This window comes from Falco punctatus (genome assembly GCF_963210335.1).
Source record: "Falco punctatus genome assembly, chromosome: 4".
Lineage (NCBI taxonomy): Eukaryota > Metazoa > Chordata > Aves > Falconiformes > Falconidae > Falco > Falco punctatus.
The window spans coordinates 32,920,726-32,944,652 of record NC_137583.1 but is presented as its reverse complement, the minus strand read 5'-3'; the positions used below and the strand labels follow the sequence as shown (position 1 = coordinate 32,944,652).

Genomic DNA, 23,927 nt, shown 5'->3' with positions numbered 1-23,927 from the left:
TTTTGAAATGAATGAATTTCTAACTTCTTTTTTTTTTTTTTTTTTTTTTGCTTTTCTTAGGGGACACATTTCAAAAGCCTTTTGATCTTTGGTGATAGGTATTTAGTTAAAGGCAAGTACACTTTTACAAAAAGAACCGTGGAAGTCTTGTAACGGGTGACACGTATAAAACCCTGATCAGAAAACATTCAGAACACGTGTTCAGCAGGTCCATTGACTTCAGCGGGCCGAAGCACTCTCGCAGCGTTGCTCTTGTGCTCATTCTTCAGCAGGATCAATGGTTTTAAAAGGTAAAATCAGGCTGCTGGTCTGTGGGGGGAAAAAAAAAGGGCAATATCTGCCGCAAAGGTCAGGAAATATTTATGTGGCATCTTACACTAACAGAGTACAGGCAGCACAAATCTTTACAAATAGGTGTCCTGCTGGCACCAACTGAAATGTAAGAGGCAGTTAGTGTCTTTCCATTGTAAGTGTCATTTGATCCCCAGGGAGGCGTTTAATGGATGGTATTTCCCTACTGAGAGTCCTGTCTTTTCTTTCTGTACTTTCATTAGTAATAGTTGAGGGTCCTCCTGTTCATAAAAAATGTATGCATTGCTTACCTGATTTTTCACATACTGTATTATGAAAAAGGATGCAGTTCCTACAGAACTAAATAGAATGCTTTCCCTTTACTTATACAGTGTCTTCCCTACTGCAGGCAGGTTTTCCTCACTACTTATTACCAAGCCATACGGAAGGAAAGGACAAAACAGAGAAAAGAGAATAAAACCCAAACAAAATAATGGCTATTTGCAAATCCACTTGCCCCTGGAAATTTCCCCCCTCCCCATGCAAGCTGCATGGCCTGGATCGCTCTTAAGGATACCTTGAATGCAACTGCTGTCTGCGGTGAGACGTCTGTAGGAACCGGGTACCTCACTCTTTCTGCAGAGGTGGACCTGTGACATGAAACACTCATCTTACCGAGCATGAATAATTTGATCCATGAGTGAAATCTTCCAGTTGTTTGACAAGGTAGAGCATTACTAACCTACTGTTGTTAGAGGGAGAAAAAAAAATCAGAAAGAAGAACCCAAAATACCACAAGTAGAGACACTGGGAATAATTTCGGATACAAAACTCAAGCTGTAACAAAAATCCAAGTCTTTCCCTGGTGTCTCAGGGAGGCCCATCTTTCTCCCCCAGGATCAGGGGCTGCCATTCATTTTCTGATACTGTCTTGGTTGGCTGGTCTCCTATTTTCTCACAATGTTTTAGCTCAAATTTACTTTGTTATAACCTTGACCAACTCCACAATATATAGATAATTTAGTAACAGAAGTACTTTACTTTAATGGTCTAATTACATACAATACAACACTTTAACACCCAAAGAAGAGCCTCCCAGGAACTGCTCGGTGTGTTGGGGTTCAGTTCCCACATGTGTATCTATCTGCCTTTCTGGCTGCAGCGCTCCTGCATGGGGTGCTCGCCTGGGGTGGCAGAGAAAGTGCCACACTGCCCGTCACAGATCAGTCCTGTTCGTCCCCCATCACCCACAAAAATGCTCTGGATTCATTGCAAGTGTGAATTGCAAGTGAATCAATTGCACATGGAAAAAATCCAGTAGTGGACTAAGAAACAGTTTTTGCATTAGCCACCAGCTCCCCAGATGGGTGCTCGCTGCAGGCCACCTGATGTGGTCCTGAGAACTGGGCTGTCCTGCTGGAGTGAGGCTGCTCGCCTTCCCTTCAGACCCTATCTACCACCCCAAGGAGCTGCTCCTCCGAGTCTGCTCCTGTGCTTGCACTTCAGTGTGTGTTTGAGTGCTTTGCTGAAGCAGAATCAAACCGGCCAGGTTCAATATTGACTTGTTTTTGTTAAATTGAGCATGTCGTGTTTTATTACATAGCTTGGGGTGGTGAGAGAAATCCATTAAACTGGAAGTTAATTAGTACGGGAAGACTGTAATTTATCAAGATTGCCTGAATGAAAGTAAGGGTATTGCTATTTAATTAGCAAGCACATTTGAATTTTTTGGATTATTTTTTCCTTTTGGATTTAATTTAAAATATTATAAGTACTTTGCGTATAATGAAAGAATAGATTAAGGACTGGAAACTGAAAGGACCTTAAGAACCTATGGCATTTTTTTGTTGGTTTTGTTTTGCTTAATAGTACATGCTGTTGATGAGATAAGAGATTTTATTGCTGTGGTCTCTTCTTTGTATCTAAATTATAATTGAAAAAAGATGCTTTAAATGACAGAGTCCTAATCTATATTACCACGAAGGACTGAATTTATAGAGCCACTAAGCCAGGATGTGCCTGTTTGCTGCTGCTTCTGCTTCCCTGTTTCTGGGACCTTCCACTGAAGCAATGGGGACCTCTAGGTGGTTTCAGGAAACATTTGCGCTCAGCTGTGGTTTACACTGTGGGCTGCTTTCTTCTTAATTTTCCTTAATTTAAGATGGGTTATTGTAGATTCAAACTTCACAGTTACTCTCCTTTATGGAAAATTATAGTGCTTTCACTCACTGGGATGGGCCTGGTCCCACCAGTTTCTAATCACGCAGCACGTGTCCCACTGACCTAAGGGAGTGTGGAACAGGCTGTTGTCATGTCAAGGGCATTGAATAAAGTCCAGAAAGTTATCTCCCAGGACCGTTACTGCCTGCACAGCTTGTTCAGTCTGTCCATCCATCCCCTTCCAGCAAAAGCCATGGGGCAAGCGTTCCTGCGCGCAGCGACCAACACCGAGCCATTGGTCACAGCTGCTCGGGGCGGCATCCAAAACCATAGCACTCGTGTTGTGAATAATGTGCATCTTTTATCGAACTTGGTTGTGCATTTAGCTTACGTGCCACAGCGAGGCGTGCATAAAAATATTCACTGAAAGCCTTACCAGTGGCTCACGCCTGCCATCGTGGGAGTATGAAGATTGTAGAAATATTCTTGTGCCGTGGGAGACACCTGCTGTGCAGTCCACAAACTGCACTGCCACACTACGCGTGCTATGCCCAGGCACCTTGTGAGAGCTACCGTACAGGATATCTAAGTCGGTGTTTGTACAAAGCAACCTGAATGTAGTGCTTACCTTGCTCCACAGACTGTAAAAAGGACCAAGATTAGGGAGATGGTCTGCATCCTTCCATAATCTTTTTAATCTCGAACTTTATGCAGGCATCTACACCCGCCTCTGCACAAGCAAGCTCTGTATCTCTATGTGGCTCCCTTTTGCCTCTTGTGAATAGTGATAATAGCTCTTCCCTTCCTCCCGGGACAGCTGTGAGTAAATGCGTTAGAAATTTATTTGGCTAGGGTAGCCTTTCACTAGTGCTCTCGTGTCATTGGCTCTGGTAGTTGTGTCAGTTGTGCAACTATGGCATTTTGGACAAAACCCACTATATGCTGCGACTGCTGTTACGCACACCGTTGTAGGAATTACGCACGCTGGCGATGAGCATACCCAGCTCTGAGAAAAGTTTCTGGAACTTCTGCATTCCCCACGTTGGTGGCTGCAATTTAAAAATCCACACTTGTAGTGCTCGGTGTGCTGTCAAAGCTGAGATCTGCAGGATTGAAACAATTTTCTGACAGCTACAGGATGGCACTTCAGTTTCCACGGAAACTGGCCCTGGCTCTCCAAAATCAAGGTGAAGTTTTGGCTGATTATCTAATAATAATGCTGAGTGTTTAAATATGAAGTTCTTCACCTTCCTCTTGCTGAAACAACTTCAATTCCTCCAGCATCCAGCAAACGCAACAGAGGTCTTGCAAATTCAAACTGTTGTCCCAGCTCAGGCTATGTAATCTACTTCCCAGAGATGAAAGGCAGAATTCAGCCCCGACCCGCTCAGCCACAGAGCCTTATGCTCTGCTGTTAAGATAAAGGGCTAATTTGTCCCCACATCTACTGCACAAACTGGTACCATTGTTTATATGACAAGTTACAGAATAAGAGAAGTTCTTTCGGTTTACCGTGTGCCTTTATACTATGTCTTTCCTGAACACTGTTGTCCTCAAATGCATTTCCTTGTAAATAATTCTATCTGCTCACACTCTTGCTTACCCGAATTTAATCACTCTTTAGCTTTGCACTCACTGGACTCTTGTTTTGAATCAGTGACTTTCATCGTTTTGCTGAACATTCCTTTTTCCAGGTCATTGATTTCTAAGGTTAACAAAATGAATCCTCCCGCTGATCCTTGTTACATCCCACTAATCTCCTTGCTATATCCTGAACTGCTCAATTACCTTTTGTCTTCAATTTCAGAGGCATTTATTGAATCCACAGATCAGTCTTTTGTGCAGGAAGCAGTTTCATATTAGATTCAGGAACATGTTCATGTGAATAGTTCTCATACTTACACCTCAATTTGTTAAGGTTGTTTAAATTTTCTTGGTTAGTTTGCTTCTTGACATGTCCTTTTAAGTGTACTTTCTCTACAGCTTTTTTTTTTTTTTTTTTGCAAGAGATGTCTTTCTTTCTAACCTCTATTATTTTCTGTCTGCTCTTGAATTAATATCTTCCAGTATTTGATAGTATTGACTTTCCACTTTGTATCACTTTATCTTTTCTACCCTTCTGAATCCTTTGACTCCTTTGCCATCCTTTGTTCATTTTAGGAAGAGAATAAGAGCCAATATTCTTCTGAAGGACATTTGCTCTCTTTTCCCGAGTAGGAAATTGGGGATTTTCTTAGGCCTGTCTTTCGTATCACTAACTCCATGTCTCTTTTTTTTTTGACTGGGGGTTGCTATCCACTTTAGCCAGGTTTGGCATGATGAGTTGTATCTCAGCTGGGATGTATTGGGAAGAGCATGGAGGCACAAAACTAAAGCAGCAACATTTGTGGCCTAATACCCCATGAATCAGCTGGGTATTGATGGAAAACGAGGCAGCCCATAGGTCTTACTCCTTTGACATGATCTTCCTCCAACCCAAATGACCCGTTTCATGTAACTCTAACTGAGTTTGCTCTCAGAGTTACTGTCTTTTCTGGGAGTACAATATGGAGAAGAAAGGGGTTTTACACATTCAGTAGTGTGCCAGGGGGTTGTCTTTAGGTGTCTTATAGCAGCAAGGGCCACATGTCTGTCACAAATGTAATAAAAGAAGAAGCCCAAACTGAACTACTGGCTGCAGAGAGAAACTGTGCAGTCTCTCTAGAGCCACCAATGCTCTGAGTTGCATTTTTCACGTCAGAAATCTGTTATTTCTAGCGCCCAAGGACTGTGGAGCCATTTACAGAATACACCGACATCCCAGAACAAGGCACATACCTTTGGCAGTGACTTAGATGGCTGGGATCTCAGGAATAAGCAGTAAAAGTGAAATTCTCTAGAACAATAACTTCTCTGCTAAGGACAGGCACATTTTTAACAGTGACCAAATATGACTGAAGGTGAGAGTTTGACACTAGAGCACTGAGAAGGAATACAAAGGACACCACTCAGAATCAACAAGCTTGCTTATAAATACAATTTCTCTTTAGAAAAAAAGCCAAAAGAAGTTCTGCCTTGGAAAGTACTTTTTGAACAAAACTTGGGTTTACTGGATCATTTGTTATCTTAGATGATCCTATTCAATTTGAATGTATCAAATTAATTAACAAAGCCCTTCTGAAGTCATGTAATTTCATTCAGAGGAACTGATGCTCTGGGCTTCTCTGAGGAAACACAGAAGTTGAATGTGTGAAATGAGCACCCCAAAACCCTCATGGTAAATCCCCTCACTTTCAGACAACCATCTTCCAATCAACACATTTGAGAAATTTTGACATACTTGAAAAACGTCAAGCCCACGACACCCATAGGCTTTAAATCAGAGGTGGGGAAGGTGTGTCATGTTTAAAAAAATAAGAAATTGCCACAAAGGTGCTTTTGTTTAGAAGCTTCCAGGGTACTCTGAAACATCTTGTAGCAGAAGGCAAAGCCTGGCTGAGCAGGAAGCTGATAGTAGAAGACAGCCTGCAACAGGCATGGAATTTACACAGCCTTGAACATTGACCGTGAATTTGAATTTAATATGTTTTGCTGAGCAGCTTTGAGCTACTGGTTGTTGCATTTTTTACAAGAGGAGCTTTGGTGACTAGCTGGGTAGTAATATGAGAAAGAAAAGAATGGACAGCCTGGCGGAAAAAAAAAAGCAAGCTGCTTCTACAGATTAGAGCAGAGTACTGCTTCACAAAGTGTTGGAGATGTGAAGTCTTCTACAGCATGTGCAGCGATCCCACCAAAATACTGCCAGCAGCTAGCTCTCCATGAGCAGGTCACCAGCCACTACAGTCCCACAGAAGCCCATTAACTTAAAAAGGGGGTCTTCTGAGACAGGAGGAAAAAACCCATTGTAATTAGGTAGTCTGGTTCATTAGAACCACCTAGGCTGTTCTCAGCCTGGATAAGTCAGTTCCTTTTTACAACAAATAGACATTCAACAGCATTTTGGGTGACTTCCATTTCTGGTAATAGTATTGTAATAGAGGAAAGAGAAGTGTGTTTGTCTTAAGCATTTTTTTCTTTGAAACAGCAGAAGGAACAGAGAAATTACAAGAGGTAGTGAGTTTAGCAAACCTGCACATAAAACAATCTTTCATAAGAATAAAATGCTGCATTTACAACTGTAAATGTATACACCCGTATAATTTAAAAATAGAAAGCTACTTTTACTCAAGTGCTGGACTTAAAGTGGTTAACCTCATTGCATTGGCAAAACCAAACCATTCATGCAGCACTGGGCTTTTAGCTCATCATAAGTGAGAAAGTTAAACTCGACAGTTAGTGTAAGGAAAGGGCAATTGTGTTCTTCACACTGTGTATGTTTTGACTGGCTTGTAAAAAGAATGTAGAAGTTCATGACTCTCCCAGGCAGCTTCTTGCGATGACCAAAGAAAACATGATCTGCAACACATTCGGCCACAGCCTGACTCCGAATAAGAGGCGAGGTTTTTGTCAGACAGCGGAGAAAAGTCGAAGTCAGCTACCTGGAAAAAGAACATCAAAAAAATCTTTCTTAATTTGGGTCCTATGGGCTCAGGCGAGTCCGTCAAGAATACTTTGGGCCAGAGAAATGGCACTTGGTCCTCAACCAGTTTCAGTCAGTCACCAGCTTCAAATAGACTTGTGATTTATACCTGCTGCACACCCGGCTCATAGGCAGTCTCTCATGAGTTATATCATTTGCATTGTGGCACGATGAAAAGTGTATTAGGAGCTTTCCAAAGGGCCAAAAAAAAAATCCTTTTGATTGAGGAGCTCATGCAAAGGGCCAAAAAAAAATCCTTTTGATTGAGGAGCTCATGCTCGTTACAAATAGGATAATGTAGCAAGTGAAAGCTACACCAGAGATGGAAGGTAGCTGGGGAGATAAAAGTCACATACTAGGGTCAGGTGACAATGTAGTGCCACTTTAGGTAATAACCCACCCTTCGTTACTATCCTGTACCCTCTCTCGCTATCCCCCTGCTTTCTTCCATATAACCACTCTGAGGGATACTTTCATATAACTCTCTGGAAGGGATACTTCAGCACAAGCATCTGCTTGGGAATATTAACAAACTGCCCGTGATAGCCCCGGCAGCTTGAATTATAGTTACAGTTCTCTGCAACAAGCCAGAAGCATGCCTGTTTCTTAAAGTGCTTGCCTACACTGTTCAGATGTTTCCATGGAATGGATCAGACATACTAGGGAAATGCTCCCTCCCACTCCATTTGTCTGGTGATTAAAGAACAGACATGGATGAAAGGTATTTAATTACTATCCCAGCTCAAAGTAAGAGTAACTGAATACCTCCACGAGATCTTTTTGTTGTGTGTTACTTCGAAAGGTTGTGTACAGCACCAGCCCTAGCATCACTGTAGCCAGAGCAATGCAGAGCAGGACAAAGCAAGCCGGGTGGATCCCTAGGAAAGAGCACAAGGGCATACGCCTGGAGTGATGCAATACACTGAGAAGAGGTAACAGTAAGAAGGAAATTACGTTTTAGGAGTTTACATATTTTTAGAACAAAGGACATGTGTGTAACAGGGAATAAATTTTTCAGCCCAGATCATGTCTTTCTGAAATCTCAGAAGTGGGAATGCGGGGTTGTGAGGTTGTAAGGCTCCTTCCCTTTTCACCCACCCCTCTTTTCCCTTGAACAGCCTACAAAGCCCACCCAATTACATATGTTAGCCCTAATTCCCCAGGGTGTTTGTACCCCTGTGGTACCCCAGGACGACAGGAGGATACCTCATTGTCACAGCAGCTAGCAGCCTCCAGCAAAGAGGATTTGCACACTTAGTCCTGAATGCACACCAGCACCCTGTGGAGTGAGCTGGCCTGTCCGTATACCAGTGCTGGCCCACAGTGAGGTGGTATAACCATTCTGCATCACAGCCTGGCTGCTCTCTGGTCAGGTCCTCCTCACTTGGCCACCTAGCCACATTCTCAGATGATTCAGGGACCCAAGAGGGGCACGTGTGAGTGTGCATGAGGGAGCCAGCAGGGACTGCTGGCTGGGAGGACAGTAATCTGATGAAATGGAGGCCAAGAAAAATCTACCCATAAAAACCCCCATAACTAAACTAAACCAAAAGAAGAATGGAAACTGCTTAAGTAAGGGAGAGTTACAGACATATATGTTTTCCTAGTTATCCTCTCTAACTACAATAGCCAGACTATCTGCACTGGAAAATATCTAATTTAAGTAACTTAGCCTTCCCTGGAAACTCATTAACTTCAAGACACTCATGAGACAAAGGGTTCAGCAGGATGCAAGAAGCTCAGAGCAATTACAGTAGGCACAGTACAGGCTCTCCTTTCTCTTCCTCCTTCCTATGCTTTTAGGGATCTATACCAGTTTCCAGAAACCTCATTTGCAGGCTGGTTAATCCATAATTGTCCCTGACATGTTTGAGACTGTCGGTTCCCTGACAGGTGGGGATCTCTACGCTGCTCAGACTAGCTGCTCCTCACCTGTTGGCCACACTTTTATTTCATGGTATGTCTGCAGCATCGTCACGCCGTTCTCCACTCTGACGCTGAGGCAATACTGTCCAGCATCACTGAAGGTATGGCTGAGGTTGTAGCAGGAGCCATCAATCTCCACCAGATGGCATTTCTCACCTTCGAGTGGAATGCACTCGGACTTTATAAGCCAGCATAATGCCAGTGGTGGGCTGAAATGACAAGAGCGAAAAAAGAGGAAGGGAAGGGAATAATTTGGTGAAAATTTTGCAAAAATCTCGTCAAAGAGCTGATGAATCACTTGGTTAAAACAGAATAATGATTTTGAAAATAATTAAGTTAATCTCAGTATGAATAGAGAAGTAATTAACTGCACAATTGTTTGGTTTATAGCATCTGTCAATTGAGAAAGTTCTTTGTGATGCTTCTATAAAAGCAAACCTTTCAGCTGAGAGCTGAATACCTGTGTGGGTCATAGGTGGGCCATTGTATGTAGGAAAACCTGTAGTCCTCCAACGAAGATAAAAGGAGTCTTTTTTCCCCCCTGTGCTTCCAAGGCAGTATAGGTTGGTTTTAATTTGTTCTTCTCACATAGAACTCACTGTCTGTGTTACTGAAGCACACCCAAGAATTTTGTGATTAATGTGTGTCCCCCCCCCCCAGTCAAAACTGGAAAGATTGTAGGATGAGCTCTGTACAACAGATTAATAGCTGGAAATGGTAAAGAAATCACAAGATCTCCCTTACAATAACAAAAATGGGTTTATTTGCTATCAAGCAATCTAGGTGCAATCTGCTTTATGACCATGTGTCTTCTCACCATGTCTAGTTGATGCCTTTTATTTACATTTTCAGACCCTTGTCCTAACTGATTCTGCTTGGACCCACCTTATGTACTATGGACTTTGATTCTGACAAGAGATAGAGCTTTTCTTTACTCCATCTTATTAGTATTTTGTTTCTTATCTCTGTAGGACATTCTCTGCTAAAGAAAGCAGTATGTTTATGTGTTTACCTGATTTTCTTTGATAACCCATTTCTCAAGCCTTTGTCATTGCTTCTCTGTCATAAACTCTTATTGCATCAGTCCCAGTGCTGTGGCTAGGAGGTTAGGTCTCTGTTGTGGTTTAACCTAGTAGCTTGCTGAACACCACACAGCCACTTGATCCCCTCCCACCCCCCAAGTGGGATGGGGGAAAGAATTGGAGGAAAAAAAAATATTTGTGGGTTGAGATAAAGACAGTTTAATAGGATAGAAAAGGAAGGGAAAAGAATAATAATAATAATAATAATAATAATGATAAAAATATTAGAGTATGGAAAAGAAGTGATGCACAATGTAATTATTCACCACCTGCCGACCGATGGCCAGCCAGTTGCCAAGCAGTGTCCCCCAGCCAGCTTTCACCCTGGTTTATATGCTGAGCATAATGCCGTATGGTATGGAATATCCCTTTGGTCAGCTGGGGTCCCCTGTCCTAGCTGTGCATCCTCCCAGCTTCTTGTGCACCCTCAGTCTACTAATTGGTGGGGTGGGGTGAGAAACTGAAAAGTCCTTGAGTTAGTGTAAATGCTGCCTAGCAACAACTAAAACATCAGTGTGTTATCAACATTATTCTCACCCTAGATCCAAACCACAGCACTACAGCAGCTACTAGGAAGGAAATTAACTCTATCCCAGCTGAAACCAGGACAGTCTGGCAAACATTGTCCAGCCTAAAACCAAGCCTGCTTTTAGGGATCTCATGTTTGCCTGTAATACTGGTATGCCAGTTCCAGTTTCCACTCCTGCCAGTGTGCCATTTGCTTTCTGAATGCAACTGTGCTGCTTTGTCTATTGGGACTATTTTTACCTTTGGCAAATGATTCTGTGTTGGGTGCTGCTCGCTCCATCCTACATCCATAATAATAGTCCTGCTTTTTTTTTCCTTCTTTTTTTTCTTCCTTCCCTCGCCCTTTTAAACCAGCATTAGCCTAAACAGCTTCCAGTAGCAGAACTTGAAAGTGTCACTCCTCTTCAGAATAAATTACTTCTGTGGTCATGAAGTTTTTATGGTGAAAGGTTTCTTGAGTATTTGAATAGTATTTAAAATGCTTCTGCCATACAAAAAAGCTCTGATGTGTTCTAAATACTGCAGCCTGTGAGAGTTCGTGCTAGGACTGAGGTGCTCATGGCTCTCCCGTGTTCCTATAAATCTCACTGCATGGAGCCTCTCTGACTTAGTCATCTTGTGGCAATCTTAATTTTGAGAAAATTATTCCCCAAACCCATTACTCCCATGTGCCAGTCAAGGATTGCTGCTATGCAACAGGACTCTGAATGCAATTTAATTTAATGGTGGGGAAACTGTTCAAGAAGAAAATTCAAAAGGAAGTTTTAAAATTTAATTTTCCCCACTATCTTTCTCTGGCTAGTTTTCTTTTAACATTCTCTTTACAAAGATAAAAAAATAACATTTGCTTTACTTGGGAGGATTCTACTTTTCTGAAAAGATGCAGGCTCTTTCAGGCTTTTAGAGTTCATGGTATTTCAAGCCAGGAAAATGCAATATCCAATAGTATTTTGCTCAAAGGAAATTTCTTTTTTGTTTTAAGAAACACTTATGTGGGGTGTAACCGACTATTTTGAGGAAAAACTGGGTAAAACCCCTGAAATAGACAATGCTTTTTGGGGAAAGAAGTTGCGTTTGCTACTTACGTGCCATTGATATGAAGAGATAAACTCAAGTTTTCCATTACATGAGTCTCTCTGGAGCCCACTACATTAATACTTTTAACAGCATCTGAGAGGAAGAAAAGAAAGCATGTCACACTCCACATGTAAACTTACAGTTCACTGGAAAACCAGTGAAGGTTTGTTTTCATAGACTTTGCAGATTTCAGCTCCATCAGTCCCACAAATAATACTTGCCTCACACCCAAAAAGGAAACCTACCGGTAGAGTTATAAGACTTCTGACTTTTTTTGTGATTTCTTTTTAATGTATAATCAACCACATTATTAATACTTTGCATTTTTACTTATGTATTGATTTACTCCTGAAGCTGATCAAATCAATAAGACTTTCCTAGTGCTTCTTTTAACTAGTTCATTTTTTAGGGATAGCTGGCATAAACTAAACAAATAAATACTCTGTAAGTTACAGTAAACATTTTGTTGTAAGTTTTAAGTGTATGTGAGACTTTTACAAAAGACAGTAAAACTTTTGGTAGATGAAAAAAACCCAGAAGGTTTTATATATTTCCCCCCATTTCCCCATTTTTTTCTGTACTAGAAAAGCACAAAGTCCATTTTGCAATGTAAACACTTCATTGAACAATGTTGACCAGTTCTTGCATGTGAAACAATGCTTAAGTTGTATTATCAAGTTAAAGCTAGATTCTATCTGTACACATATAGCAAGTTCTGTTTTGAGTATGCATAATGTTTCGTAATTACCTAGCAGCTCCAGAGCAGTGGTAAAATCACCAGTTTTCTGCACCATTTCTTTTTCATGCATGATGCTTCCAATTTGCTCCCATTCAGCTATGACTTTCAGATGCACTGTGCGATTCCCCATGGTAGAGCAGTTATAGTAGACAAAGGGTTTCTTGGTAATCTGATAAACTCTACGTGCAACACGGAAAGATTTAGAATCAAAATTGCCTTTTATCAAGTGCTTGCATATTTCTGATTTAAAAAGGGAACAAGCTCTTATATATTTTCTTTATAGACAATGCTACAGTTGGCTGTGACTTTAATTCTACTTTATGTCCATATCAATAAGGATTAATGTCTGTGGCATTACCAATAGAACTATGATCAGTATAAGGTCCAGAGTATATTTGTGCATTTTTAATCAAAGAAAATAAAGACAATGCTAAAACAATTAACAAAATGGAATAGTCAGTAAATTATGAAAACTACCTTTATAGCAGGTGGACTATAAGCTAACTGAAGCACTGAGGTGGGAGGGGTGGAGGAAAAAAGAAAGAAAGAAAGAAAAAATGTAGTATTCAAAGACTAAAGCTTACATCTCTCTTTGCATACACTTATTTGTATTGGACATATATTTGTCCCCAGAAAAGGAAAATACCCAAATGTCCCTTTTCATCCCTACTGCCAAGTAGCTTTACCCATGGTTTTGTTTCTGATGGTTCTGAGCTATGTTGTGGTCTTTTCCCCTCCATTTTGTTATTAGGTAAGCATTAGGTGTGTGTTAATGTGTACCTCCATATTATTTGAGACACCTATCCACTTCCCAAAGCTCCTCACCCAAGCTGTGGTATATTATGGGTAGCTGGTCATAGTAACAGCTACTTACTGCCTAACCGCAAGACAGCGTACTCTTCCGTGTTCCTTAAGTGCACAAATTATGCACATATTCAACAACAACAATCTGCTAATGGAGATCTGCAGGCATAACGATGTTTTAAAATAACAATTTACAATAAGTTACTTTTTCCAGTTTGTTCAGTTCGGTTCAGCTCATTGCATGTATAGCAATACACCAAAGCATACATTTGAACAAGAAATTTAGGTCTTTAAAATGTCACCATTTCATGAGTACACAGTGACTTCCATGCCGAAGTTTTCATAATTCACCTGGCTGACATATTAAGAATGTATCAATTGACAAAGACGTATGCTTTGTCCTATGATTTAATCAGGATTTCTCTGTAGATGAGCAACTGAATCAGAGCCATCTTGAATACTCATTAAAGGAAACAAAGTAACCACACCTACCCATCTCCAAAATCCCAGGTGTAGACAAACGATGCTGACTTGAAGTAATGACTTGGGTCATGAAGACAGAAAGAAATCCGGGTTATGGCGCCCACGGAGGAACTGGAACCACGCGTGATAAATCTGCTGTCTTCTATCTGGGCAATGGTGAGATTCCCTGTGATAAATTCTGCGGAATAACAAGGTGGAAAAAGAATGACAGCATGCATCACTTTCATAGCATGCTCTGTGTGAGTATCAAAACATTATTTAAAGTGTACTGCATAAGTCTTTCTGTATCCTAGTCCAAATGGTTAAGTGTATTTGTAATATTACTCAGTGTTGTTACATGTGTTAGTGAGGCAGAGAGATTAAATACTTATTTAGGGTTATACAATGGGTCATGATAAAGCTTCTAATAGAACTAAGAGAAGTAATCCTGGACCAATTGAGGTCAATAGCAATTTTTACTATTGATTTTAAAAGAATTGGGATTAACATAAAGTATCTAGATCAAGGGATTCAGAATCAAACTGGTATACACACCCTTTGTGTTTGGGGTGCTGGTTTTTGATTGGATGGTTTGTGGGTTTTTATGGTGTTGTTTTTTGTTTTTTAGTTTTAGCTACTTCCACAGAAATGAAAATTTGACTATTATGAATAACAGATGTGCTGTATGTATCTTGTGAATACAGAAAGGGTGAAATTTTGGTTTTGATGTCTGTAAGAGAACTTATGCTCAAGTTTGTTTATAAGGACTAGTAAAGGCGCATCTAAAAAAACTTCTCTAACCTATGAATAAAGACGTATTATGATGATACACTTATTAGCTCATTATAACATTAATGGGCTATTAATTACCAGTCACAGACTCTTACCTTGTAAACAATTCCTTAAATCCGGTTAACTGTTATTTTCCTGATGCACAATTAAGAATCACAATTACCACTTCACAACGGGGCTGGTAATGCAGAACTAACCAGAGTTGTTATTTATATGAATTATTGGCAATTACGTTGGGGCCTCTGTGAAGCCCTGGTGGGTGCTCTGGCTTGGGGACAGCAGAAGGGTACAATGGAATCTTAACTTACACAGCTAAAGAAAGTTTCTATCCCTTTTGCTTGCGGCATGAGAACATGACAGTGCAAAGCGAGAAAGGAGTAAGTAGATACTCAGCAAGGCAGCAGCTCTTAACAGAGAAAAGATCTCATGTATACTTTTATAAAGACTTATGCAATAAGCTTGGTGTTTCTCAAAGAAAAATCTCAATAGTTATTCCCCAAAATATCAGCTATATCCTATGGTTAGCTCTTCTGTCCTCATGCACATCTTTTTCTTTGGCTAGGAGCTGGGTCTGTATTGGAGTGTGTAAGTCAAACACTAGGACATGGGGCTGAAGGGACATGGTTACTAGTCTCTGAAAGATGGGGCTGTGTGAAGCTCTCAGGTGTTACTTCATGTCAATCCCTGTATCAGAGATTAGGTTAACCATATGGTACCATTAGTCTATTTATAAAAAAAGATACTCATATTTATGTTTATGAATATTCCCAAAATAAGCCAAAATTGCACTTAGCGATATTTGGTAATGCAGCCATGACTTCACATCCAATTTCAGTACACTCAGTCAGAACTTCCAAAGAAAATGTAATGGCTCTGTTGTGCTGATGGCCTGAGTTTTTGCTATGTCATGCAACAGGGAAAATCAGTAGATTGTCACTGCTGCTGGTCATCCTAACTTTAGGACTAGAAATGCTGCAAAGCAGTACAGGGAGCATTGTTTTAGGAGTCTGGATATCGCTGAACAATGTTGATCTGTGAACTGCAGCTCTTGAAGCGCCTAGTTGCTAGTTCAGTCTCTCTAGGTGACAGACAGGAAAACATGGGCAGGATCACTCTTGCTTCCTGGATGTAGATAAACTACAGTATGGCTCAGTTAGTACAATGCCATCCAAACCTATATTCCATGAAAGGGCTACACAAATCTAACTCTGTTGGCAGAAGCCATATTTATGCCTGGCTTTCATTTTTCTGATGCTAGCAAAGGCAGCAAGCATCCTGATGTACACCGAATTCCGGAAGACATAGAAGTTGTAAAGCCATTTTACCTGTAAATTGAAGCACGGTGACATTTCTAGCAATCGGCCGACATAGCCAACAGTTTCTATGAGTCACCCAGACAGATACAGGAAAAGTCCCAGGAAATTCACTGGTCACATTAATTACGGAGTTAAACTGCTGCTCGGATTTCTCTATCAGGATCAGAGGAGCATAAATCCAGTTAAAGTGATACAAGTTTGATGCAGCACTGTCATTCTTCATACTTAGACTGGCGTGAACAGTAGCTTGAGCTCCCGTTGTGACAGGACCATTGTTGGTTATTTCCAGACCATATTCCTCTGTGGAAATCAGAAGGAAAAAAACCCAACAAACCTTATTGTACTGCATTTTTTAGTTTGTTTATTTACACAGTTTAAGTAGTCAGCTGTAGCTATGTGATTCACAATAGCAGTCTTTTTTTTTTAAACATATAAAAACCTGGAACAGAAACCGTATATATGTGTTCAAACAAGTAGCATAAACCAGCATGTTAGATTGGGTCCTAGAAATTTTAGTAGTATAAGGGAGCTTCAGCCTAGAACATCACAAAAACTTAGATAAGGTTTTATAGGCAGAGCTGGGTACTGGTGGTAGGGTCAGTGCCACTAAACTTCCAGCTACCAGAAGAAAGTCAAGCTCAGCTCCAGCCTGCCCCCTAAAAAATGAACTTCCAAAGTCAGGCAAGATTTCATCTAATAGATTCCTTTGTCAGCTCTGTTGGCCAACACATCTTTCCCATTTTCCTCCTAGCTGAACAAAAAAATCTCAGTACCAGCTTCTGCTCTATGGTCCACCATTGACTTCTTTTCCAGGAAGAGACCAAAAATCCCAGTGTAAATGAAACTTGTACCATGCCAGAGGGCCCTGGACAAGCTCAAGAAGTGGGCCCATGCAAACCTCATGAGCTTCAACAATGTCAAGTGCAAGCTCCTGCACCTGGGTTGGGGCAACCCCCAGTATCAATACAGGTGGGGGGATGAAGGGACTGAGAGCAGCCCTACAGAGAAGGACTTGGGGATACTGGTGGATGAAAAGCTGGACATGAGCCAACAATGTGCGCGCTCGCAGCCCAGAAAGCCAACCATATCCTGGGCTGCATCAGAAGTGTGGCCAGCAGGTTGAGGGAGGTGATTTTTTGTGATGGGGTGGTAAAATAGTGGAACAGGTTGCCCAGAGAGGTGATAGATACCCTGTCCCTAGAAACATTCAAGATCAGGTTGGACAGTTGGAGATGCACCTGCTCATTTCAGGGGTGTTGAACTAGATGGCCTTTAAAGGTCCCTTCCAACCCAAACTCTTCTGTGAAACAACAAGACATGAGAATTGCAGGACCTGTGATAACTGAATCATCCCTGCTACTCTGGATTGCTTCTCTGCCATGTTTACACAAGCTGCTTCAGCTCTTACAACTACTGCAATGGGCAGAGTGGGAGTGAGGTTGGGTTTTATGGCAAGGATGCAATCGATTTTTCCAAAAAAATAACAGTGCAAAAAGATTAAGTGACCTGCATGTGTTAAAAAGAAATGAAAACAAACAACCCCGAAACAAAAGGAAAGGCAACAATCACTGGAAGTTGTGAATTGGGGCAGAGCTGGGAACAGTATCTGGTTGTTTGCCTCCAACGTGGAGGATGTTCCCTCCCTGCATCAGCACCCTGCCTGGCTGTCCTCTCACGGGCGAGCAATGGGGCAGTGCTGGGCAGAGCAGCAGGGGTTCTCATGCTGGTGACTTTCCCTCTCCTCTCTTTCAGCAGCCACCAGACTGCTAAAGGGGATCTCAATACTGCGGATTCAGAAGTTGCGTTTCTCACTCATCCGTGACCCGTAACGTCGAGGGAGCACTGGGGTCAGCTCACCCCTGTGCTGCCTTCCCTGTACCCATCAGTTTGGGATGGCGTGGAATCAGAACCCAAAGCATCTACTTAGTGCCTGCATTTTATTTCACAGATCGCAGGTGCTGAGCAAACCTGAACACAAAAGGACTGTGAGAAAAAACTGTAACATTAGTGCCTGAGCAAGAACTGCACTGGTCCCATTTCACAGCACAAGGAGTTCAAATTTTTGAGTTAATAGAGAAATGCTGGCGATTTGTTGAAATCTGACACAGGTTTCAAGTCTCTAGAAGATTCAGGCAACTCTCCGCATTGTTCCAGCGGAACCTGGGGAAAAAAACAGCCAGCTACCTCACGCTTATCTAGCACTTCTCCTTGGAGGTTATCACGGTGCTTTACACACCAGGGCTGAAGCCCAGCAGCTGCAGCGGTTGGAGATTAAGCGGCTAACCCAAGGTCGCCCAGTGAGCCACTGGCAGAACAAGCCATTTCAGACCAGTTCTGGGATTTTTTCTACCTTCACCACCTCCATCTGCAGAATGCAGCGCGGCGCGGGTACCGTGGCCGGGGGCAGCCGTGCCCCCCGGCGCTGGGCGGGCGGAGCGCAGCCTGTGGCTCGGGGAGCGTGAGGCAGCGCCAGGGCTCCCCGGGGTGCCCCAGCGCCGCTGCCAGCGCCTGAGGAGAAAGTCTGCGGTGGCCGGGGGGTGCTCGGAGCTGCCTCCATCCCCTGTCGTGGCCAGCAAGCCCGGGCACGGACCCGCCGCCACCCCACAAGTCAAGCCCCTCACGCCCGAGGTCTGCACCCCCCCCCGCCCGCTGCCCGGGAGCCGCTCGCCGGCGGCGATGACAGCGCAGACCGGCGGCCCCTCACCTGCCGCCGGGGCGGCGCGGCCGAGCAGCAGCAGCACGCAGGTCAGCCCCAGCATGCTGGGGGCGGCGGCGGCCACGGGCAGGCACCGCCGGGCCGGGTCCGGGTCCGAGTATCGCCGCGCTGGGGCCGGGCGCTGCCCCCGAGGCCGCCCGCGGTACTGCGGCACCGCCGTCCGCGCCCACGGGACGCTCCCCCGCGGCGGCGCCCAACCAGCCTCTCCCAGGGGAAGTTCCCGCGGGGCTGTCGCCAACGTGATGGGCTGCTGCGGAACCGCCGGGGGGGGGGTGGGGAAGGGAAGGCAAAACAAAAAAGCAGCAAGCACGAATGCTGCCCCTCTGCGGAACGGGCAAGCGTTTAGGAAAGAGTTTGTATTGCGGTTTGGTGGCTGGCACGGCAAGGAGAACGGTATTTTTCAGGCTCAGGTGCCGTGAGGACGCCCGAGCGGCTGCGGTCACCGCCCGCTCCGCGCCCGCGGTTCTGCCGGACCCCGTCCCGCCCAGCGGCCGCGGGGGGCCCGCAGCGCGGCTCGCAGGCGCAATGCAGGTTTTGTGTAAGTAGTTCTCCGAAGACCATTCTTAATCCTAGTTGCCTTTTTTTTTTTTTTTCCTTTTGGTGCGGATCAGGCCCCCTCTGCCGGTTTTGCTCCCGGTTCCGCGGCTTGTGCCGCCGCTTCCCTGGGGCGCCGCCGGGCCGCGGCTGCAGCGGCGGGAGGGGCCGGGGTAACACCTCGCCCTGCTACCGGCGTCGCGCCCAGCGGCCGCTGCCTCAGCGGAGACCCCGGGGCTGAGGGGAGGGACGGGGCCGGCCTCGCCTCAGGCACCGCAGGAGCTGGCACCCGCCCTTCTCGTCGGGGGCGAGAGCGGCCCAGCAGGGCAACGGGTGGCCGGGGGCTGCGAGGCCCGCGGCGCCGGGGCGCGGCGAGGGGATGGGGCGGTGCCACAGGCCTCAGCGCCCGCCTCCGCCGGGGAAGATGCGCGGGAGGCGGCGGCCGGAACTGGGCTCAGGCGCTTCCGTTGCGCCCATGCGCTGCCGCCGACCTCCGGGAGCAACAAAGGAGGGAGGTGGGGGGCCGAGGCCGGCCGGGCCCGTGGAGCCGCGGGGTGAGGAGCGCCGGGGGCGGCGGCGGCAGCGCCTCGGCGGGGCCCAGGCCGGGGCGCGGGGGCGGGGTGGAGCGGAGCGGCGGGAGGCGAGGCCCGGCGCGGCGCAGCCTGCGGGGCGGAACCGGCGTGCGGCGGGCGGGGGGAGGGAGGGAGGGAGGGGCCGGAGCGCGGCGGCGCGGTGCTGGGAGGCCGCGGGCCGAGGACGGGAACCGGGAGGGCTGAGGGCCGCGGCGGTGGAAGTGTCGCTGCGGCCGTTCATCGGTGCCCGTGTTCACAGGGCGGGTGCCTCGGCGGGGATGGGGGCGGCGTGATGGCGCCCTGGCAGCGGGGAGCGACCCGGTGGCGACCGGCCCAGTGGCGGGGAAGGTAAGGGGGCGCGGGGCCCGGCCGCGGCCGTACCGGGCGGGGGTGTCTGCGTGGGCCCCCGGCTGTCGGTCGCGGTGGGCGCTGCCGGGCGGCTCGGCTGAAGTGAGCTGCCGGGAGAGCGCCGAGGTCAGCGGAGAGGGTCGGTTTTTCAAGCTGATTTTTATTTCAGTGACTCAGACCAGCAAGGCAGGCCAGCTGGCGGTGGCGGGGCAGCTGGTGGCACCTCAGGGAGCGAGTCTTGCTGAGGTATGTCCCAGGGTGGCTGCGAGGTTGGGACCCGGCTGGGGGGAACTGGTGTGGGGTATTGGGAGCATCCCTGGAGCAACGAAACCGAACAACGTGTGAGGTGTGAGGAGCCCAGTGTCTGCTTGTGGCTGGCAGTGCGTTCCTGTGACACTGACTGCGGGGTGCTGCGTTTGTCACCCTAACTAAACGTGACAGTTGTGACGATGCGTCCTCTCCGATACTTCAGAGTGGATGTAGGTGGTGATGTGGTAGCTGCTGTTAACCAGATGTATAAACTAGTAAATATTTTTTCTTTTTTTTTTTTTTGTAGGTGTATTAGGTTTGCTTTTATGTACTGAAAGCTGATCCTTCGTCCTCCAAGATGGCATTCGTTTCGGCACAAGGACCTACGGTGGTGGACCAAACCACTTTGATGAAAAAATACCTTCAGTTTGTGGCTGCTCTTACAGATGTCAATACACGTGAGATACTTTTTTTCTATGAAAAGCTACAGTTCTTCAATAGTTTTAACAAACATTACGGTATTGTTCAGACAATTGATAAATGTGTGTTGAATTCAGTTTAAATTTTATTTGAATTTTGATTTTTGAAGAAGCAAAGTGATGAGTAATACTTGCATGAGCCAAAGTGAGCAAGCTGTGTGCGTGTGTGGTTGTCTGATGGTTGGTTGTGAGAACTGTGTGCCTTATAATTGGGCAGTGATAGCTAAACTGATAAGATCTGATTGCTTCTTTGATCAATGGACCTGGTGTTTTCCTTTGTGATGTAGTTTTGATTTTAACTTTTTTGCTTTTAATTTCCGTTTTCAGCTGATGAAACCAAATTGAAAATGATGCAAGAAGTCAGTGAGAATTTTGAGGTAAATAAAACAACAAAACCAAACCTAAACAACAAAACCCCACCAAAAGCCCCAACCTTCTGAAATGGCAGTCTTGTGATTAATGTATGTTGGTTTGATTTCTGATATTACGTGCTAAAAATAGTATCTTGTGATTTATCAATGAGTTACAACAATATAAGTAACTTCAGCTTTATATTTAGTAATTAGCTAGGTTGTTGAAGAATTACAGCATCTGGACTTAGCTCTTTCACTCTCTAATCTTTATTCAGTAAGCAATTAAATTAAGGTGAAGTAATAGATTTTTCTTCTATTTTGTTGAATAATAAGTAGTTTTTATATTTAAAGCTTTCTTTTATTTAGTTATGTATTGTGCCCTTGTGAAGAAGAGGACCCTCTGATTCCTCTGAGTTCCGTAGCATAGGGAGGGAGGATTTGTCAGATGCAGAATCTGACATCAGGAGTGGCGATGTCTGGTGACATCTTTTGTGTAGTGTTGGACCATCAAATTTAGATGAGCAGCAGAAAAAAAGTGAGACATGTATTAAACCAACCTTGTCTTAGCAGAATTTATACTTAGTTGAATATTTAGTCTATGTCTGTTCTGAAATGATAGAGAACTTAATACTTTGTAGAAAAAGTTCAGGGTCTCAGAATCACTGTAATTATCTCTGTATCTAGTTTTTTAGTCATACTGCAATTTAAAAGGAGTGCTACCACTATAACACATTCTGTCCTTACCTACTTTATTTGAAGTGATCTTGCGTAATCTGTGATATGGAAATGTAAATACACGTTCTAGTCCTGTTTAATGTCTTTAGTTATTTTTAAGTAAGCTTCACATAAAGTTACATCCAATGAATGCTGGATGTTGAAAGCTGTGCCAATTTTAGTTCTTCCCAAGTTATCAGTGGAATTTCCTGTCCAGTGAATTTTTTTGTTTAGTTCAGGTTAACATAGTGGAATAAAAAAATTAGAGCTGGATAACTGTATTATAAAACAAAACTAAATTAAAAGGCTTAATCTTTTCTTAGTGTGTATGAGGAAATAAGTAGATGTCTATGACAGTTCTGCATCTATATGCACATGGTGTGAGCAGAGCTTCATATTACCATAAGTGACTACCTAAAAATACCCCTCTGGAGTTTTGTATCTGTTTAAGCTGACCTGCCATCTCTGAAACAATTTGTTATCTGACTAAAATAATAGTTTTAACAGCTTAGACTGTTGATCTGTTTAGAATTTGAAGGCTTAGTTGACTCTCTTTGCTCTTGTCTTCAGTAGGGTAGAACTTAATATTTGTTTTGATAATGTTTTCTTGGAACTCACTTGTTACTGTAGTGTGATCCTCTGTAAAGACATCATGAATTGACTTATGCTGAAGTACAGTTCTACTTGTTGGAAAATACTTGAGGGAGCAAGAAGAACCACTAAAAAAGTTTTAGTTTCCTTTTTTCCTCTATAGGTTGTGGGCGGTATTGTTGTATGTTGTTATGCTAGATGGTTTCTTTACATTTTCTCGTTCCATAGTCTCCTTATTAACTCTTCTGTATTGCCTGCTTCAGCTTCCAATAGCTATGAAGTTCAGCAGGTTTTATGTTTCACGTCAAATGTTGTTTTTTTTAATTTTCCTCCTCAAAAAATGGCTGTTTGAAAATGAGTGTTCAGGTTCGGTTGGCTGCATTAGTGATCTGGACGCCTCTCTGGTTAAGGGTAGAACTGAATGTGGATTGATCATTCTGGAGGACTTGAAGGGAGGTTTAAAACTGAGGTGCTGCATAGTTTTAACCACTTGACAGTGTCAGTTTTTGGTCTAGTTGTTAGGATGCTGTTCTGGGCTAGCAGAGGATATTGCTCTCTAAACTAGTTTCTGGATGGAAGCGTGATAGTTTTGAGTCATGTTTTTTAGAAATTACTTGTTTCAGAGCGATTTTTTTCCTTCTCCATTTCTTGACAAGAGATTCTGGATTCCAAATGGGGAGAAAGGAGTGTATTCATTGTCTTTTCAGCCTCTGTTTTGGAGGAGAAAAAACTTCCAGAATCAACCTCTATTGCTGCTTCTGATGTTTTTGTGCCAGCAGCATAATTCTGAACTTGGGTAGTATAGTGGGGTTTTTTAGTTTCTTCTATGGTTCAGAACAGCAACTCATAGATATCAGTAGTGCAGCTAATTTTATGCTCTTTGCTGTTTATCAAAGATATTGGGAAGAAGCTTTCAGAATTTAAGCTGGGCTTGTGAAGGTATACTTCTCTTTCAATGAATTTGTGAGCCACTTAGCCAGAATGTGGCAATACCTGTTTAATTTCTTGTTAGAAACTTTCCTTCCTTTCTTCCTCCAAAGTAGGACCAATGTCATGGCATAAAGCTGGGAAGGTTAGGAATCTTTCAAAGTTGCAAAGATTATAGGGGAGGTGGAAGAGAAGATAAAGACAGACTTTCTTTGGGAAACCCTTTAAGGTGAAGAGAAGATGCTGGTTAATCTGGTGTTGATAATATCCTGTCTTACATTGTCATGGTTTAACCCCACCTGTCAATTAGCTCCCCCCCCAGCTGCTCACTTACTACCCCCCAGTGGGATGGGGGAGAGAATTGGAAGGGTAGTAGTAAGAAAACCCGTGGGCTGAGGTAAAGACAGTTTAATAGGTAAAGCAAAAAATACGCACACATGCAAAGGTGAACAAGGAATTCGTTCAGCACTTCCTATGGGCAGGCAGGTGTTCAGCCACCTCCAGGAAAGCAGGGCTCCATCAAGTGTAGTAGTGACTTGGGAAGACTTAACTCCAAACATTTCCTTCTTCTTCCCCCAACTTTATATGCCGAGCATGACGTCATATGGTATGGAATATCCCTTTGGTCAGCTGTTCTGGCTGTGTCCCGGTTTCTTTACCCCCAGCCTACTCGCTGGTAGTGTGGTGTGAGAAGGAGAAAAGGCCTTGA

The 23,927-nt window shown here is 44.0% G+C and overlaps 2 protein-coding genes across 8 annotated transcripts in view; one reads left to right on the top strand and one right to left on the bottom strand.

Moving 5' to 3' along the window:
* On the bottom strand, positions 1–18,640 carry TMEM130 (transmembrane protein 130). The gene is made up of 8 exons (XM_080382440.1): positions 18,440–18,640; positions 15,745–16,035; positions 13,658–13,826; positions 12,371–12,540; positions 11,631–11,715; positions 8,942–9,144; positions 7,775–7,887; positions 1–6,968 (listed from the first exon to the last, which is right to left on the bottom strand). The coding sequence occupies exons 1-8, from the start codon at positions 18,492–18,494 to the stop codon at positions 6,792–6,794; spliced, it is 1,263 nt and encodes a 420-aa protein (XP_080238566.1). The 5' UTR covers positions 18,495–18,640; the 3' UTR covers positions 1–6,791.
* Positions 18,641–18,769: 129 nt separating this feature from the next.
* The window catches only part of TRRAP (transformation/transcription domain associated protein), a 97,282-nt gene continuing 92,124 nt past the window's right edge, over positions 18,770–23,927 (top strand). For 3 of the 7 annotated variants that reach the window (XM_080382362.1, XM_080382363.1, XM_080382358.1), the window contains exons 1-5: positions 18,770–19,539; positions 19,817–19,905; positions 20,075–20,151; positions 20,462–20,612; positions 20,961–21,010. In XM_080382362.1, the coding sequence (XP_080238488.1) occupies positions 20,513–20,612; positions 20,961–21,010 (150 nt within the window). In that variant the 5' untranslated portion in view covers positions 18,770–19,539; positions 19,817–19,905; positions 20,075–20,151; positions 20,462–20,512. Of the gene's footprint in view, positions 19,540–19,696; positions 19,906–20,074; positions 20,152–20,461; positions 20,613–20,960; positions 21,011–23,927 lie in introns of those variants that run through there. The other 4 variants (XM_080382364.1, XM_080382360.1, XM_080382359.1 and 1 more) reach the window with 4 other exon arrangements.

What these genes read in the sequence shown, in the direction of transcription:
- TMEM130 (XM_080382440.1), bottom strand. Translation starts at nt 18,494, where the DNA reads ATGCTGGGGCTGACCTGCGTGCTGCTGCTGCTCGGCCGCGCCGCCCCG. An exon ending in ACCTGGGATTTTGGAGATGG is followed by an intron (nt 12,541 to 13,657) that starts GTAGGTGTGGTT and finishes TGTTGCACGTAG; the next exon opens with AGTTTATCAGATTACCAAGA. An exon ending in AACAAAAAGATCTCGTGGAG is followed by an intron (nt 6,969 to 7,774) that starts GTATTCAGTTAC and finishes TTCTTTTTCCAG; the next exon opens with GTAGCTGACTTCGACTTTTC.